This window comes from Culicoides brevitarsis, unplaced genomic scaffold (genome assembly GCF_036172545.1).
Source record: "Culicoides brevitarsis isolate CSIRO-B50_1 unplaced genomic scaffold, AGI_CSIRO_Cbre_v1 contig_14, whole genome shotgun sequence".
Lineage (NCBI taxonomy): Eukaryota > Metazoa > Arthropoda > Insecta > Diptera > Ceratopogonidae > Culicoides > Culicoides brevitarsis.
In genome coordinates, this window is record NW_026973398.1 from 22,270 (window position 1) to 25,435 (window position 3,166).

Here is a 3,166-nt window from a genome sequence, read left to right on the forward strand (position 1 = left end):
TATTGAACAGAGAAGTGCTTTTTTAATATATACAACGCGAAAAATAAATTACATAAGGACGGTAAATATATTATTATTTTTTACATATTATAAAATTTGATTTAATTCTATTTTTTTTTATTTCGTTTTAGATTGCGGATCAAGTCAAAGCGGATTTTAGCAATTGAAAAGTATATGTATTGAACAGAGAAGTGCTTTTTTAATATATACAACGCGAAAAATAAATTACATAAGGACGGTAAATATATTATTATTTTTTACATATTATAAAATTTAATTTAATTCTATTTAGATTGCGGATCAAGTCAAAGCGGATTTTAGCAATTGAAAAGTATATGTATTGAACAGAGAAGTGCTTTTTTAAAATATACAACACGAAAAATAAATTACATAAGGACGGTAAATATATTATTATTTTTTACATATTATAAAATTTAATTTAATTCTATTTTTTTTTATTTCGTTTTAGATTGCGGATCAAGTCAAAGCGGATTTTAGCAATTGAAAAGTATATGTATTGAACAGAGAAGTGCTTTTTTAATATATACAACGCGAAAAATAAATTACATAAGGACGGTAAATATATTATTATTTTTTACATATTATAAAATTTAATTTAATTCTATTTTTTTTATTTCGTTTTAGATTGCGGATCAAGTCAAAGCGGATTTTAGCAATTGAAAAGTATATGTATTGAACAGAGAAGTGCTTTTTTAATATATACAACGCGAAAAATAAATTACATAAGGACGGTAAATATATTATTATTTTTTACATATTATAAAATTTAATTTAATTCTATTTTTTTTTATTTCGTTTTAGATTGCGGATCAAGTCAAAGCGGATTTTAGCAATTGAAAAGTATATGTATTGAACAGAGAAGTGCTTTTTTAATATATACAACGCGAAAAATAAATTACATAAGGACGGTAAATATATTATTATTTTTTACATATTATAAAATTTAATTTAATTCTATTTTTTTTATTTCGTTTTAGATTGCGGATCAAGTCAAAGCGGATTTTAGCAATTGAAAAGTATATGTATTGAACAGAGAAGTGCTTTTTTAATATATACAACGCGAAAAATAAATTACATAAGGACGGTAAATATATTATTATTTTTTACATATTATAAAATTTAATTTAATTCTATTTTTTTTTTTCGTTTTAGATTGCGGATCAAGTCAAAGCGGATTTTAGCAATTGAAAAGTATATGTATTGAGCAGAGAAGTGCTTTTTTAATATATACAACGCGAAAAATAAATTACATAAGGACGGTAAATATATTATTATTTTTTACATATTATAAAATTTAATTTAATTTGTGGCGGCTAGCAGCTACAATCATTTTGACGTTTCGACAAAACGTCACTTTTAATTTAGACTTCACTTTTGATTGCACTCAAAATCAAAAATAAATAAATTTAAGTTTTTAATAAATGTTATATTTTATAAATGTGAATTAATGTTTTATTCACCGATGACAAAACCCACAACTGGTGACCCCGCTTTGGAGAACACATGTTAGCAGCCTTTTTTGACTATTGCGAGTCATAATTCTTCGTCACGCCACGTGACTCGGATAATCAAGTAAGGGATAACAACATACTCACTTTTTTTGGCAAAACTCTCTCGCTGTTGTTTGTATTTTTATTTTCGTTCTATTCAAAATTCATCATCGTAAACATCATACATCACTGTAAAATTGCCAACAGAAGCCATGAGTGTCGCCGCCGTTGCCATCAAGCTCCCGGAATTTTGGGAGGAAGACCCGGAAACGTGGTTCATCGAAGCCGAAAGTCAATTTACCTTGGCTAACGTCGTACTGGATGCAACCAAATATCATCATATCGTCAAGCATATCACCTCAAAATCGACTATAAACGTTGTCTGGGATATTATTTCCAACCCTCCGGCACAGAATAAATATGAAGCGATTAAACAGAGACTGACAAGCGTTTTTGGATCTACGCTCCAGACGCGCGTTGAACGATTATTTTCATCTCAAATCGGTGAAATGAAGCCCTCACAGTATTTATTTCATTTAAAACGATTATCGTTCAACACTGGATTGACTGATGATGCCCTAAAAACAATATTTTTGAAGGGTTTGCCATCTCATATGAGCTCCGTTCTTGCGATAATTAATCAGCCCTTGTCAGAAATTGCTCAATATGGTGATGTAATGATTAAAAACGAACCTGTGGTCAACGAAGTGAGTCAACGCGACGAAAAATACGAACAACTTCAGCAACAAATCGAGCATCTAACTGCTGCTGTAAAAAATCTCAAGCCGTATCACAAGAACAAGCCGTTTGTTCGACCGTCAAATCGATCATCGTCGTCAGATATTTGTTGGTATCACTCCGAATATGGAAAAAATGCACGTAAATGTAATCGCCCGTGCCGATTCTCAAAAAACTGAGAAGGCACCCGCTTCGTAAAACTTGCGGAGTGGGTCATTTCCGTCGTCTTTGTATTAAAGATAAAAGATCAAACATAAATTTTCTTGTAGATACGGGATCCGACGTATCTATAATTCCGAAAAAATTCATCAAAAATCATGAAATTACGCCAACACAACTTAAATTACAAGCAGCAAACGGAACTTACATCAAGACTTACGGCACGCGCAACTTCTCTGTCGATTTTGGTCTCAACGAGATTTTCAACTGGAAATTTCTCATCGCAGATACGCAAATGGCAATTATCGGTGCAGATTTCTTGGCATCAAATAATGTCAGCGTCGATTTGAGAAGCCGTAAATTAATTAAAATTGATTCAAATAAAACAACAACATGCTCAGTTTCTCGACATAATCATCAAAGTTTGCTTATGATTCACGAGCAAGACGAATTCGACGCGTTGTTGAAAGAATTCCACGAGATAACAGTTCCATCTAAAATGAAAATCGGCGTTCAAAATCAAATCTTGCACTACATCGAAACAAAAGGTCCACCGCTTGCATCGAAAAGTCGTCGATTGCCTCCGGATAGATTAGAAGCAGCCAAAAAAGAATTCAAATTACTCTTAGATTTGGGAATTTGTCGTCCGAGTAAGAGTAGTTGGGCAAGTCCATTACATTCGGTTTTAAAAAAGAACGGAAATTATCGTTTTGTGGGTGATTACCGGCGGTTGAACGCAGCAACCGTGCCGGATAAGT

General features: G+C 31.8%; 1 protein-coding gene across 1 annotated transcript; it reads left to right on the forward strand.

Annotated features, from left to right (window-relative positions):
* Window positions 1-1,395: 1,395 nt before the first annotated feature.
* On the forward strand, window positions 1,396-2,501 carry LOC134836315 (uncharacterized). The gene has a single exon (XM_063851533.1). It carries the CDS (start codon window positions 1,724-1,726, stop codon window positions 2,426-2,428), a length of 705 nt encoding a protein of 234 aa, XP_063707603.1. The 5' UTR covers window positions 1,396-1,723; the 3' UTR covers window positions 2,429-2,501.
* The last annotated feature ends 665 nt before the right edge of the window (window positions 2,502-3,166 follow it).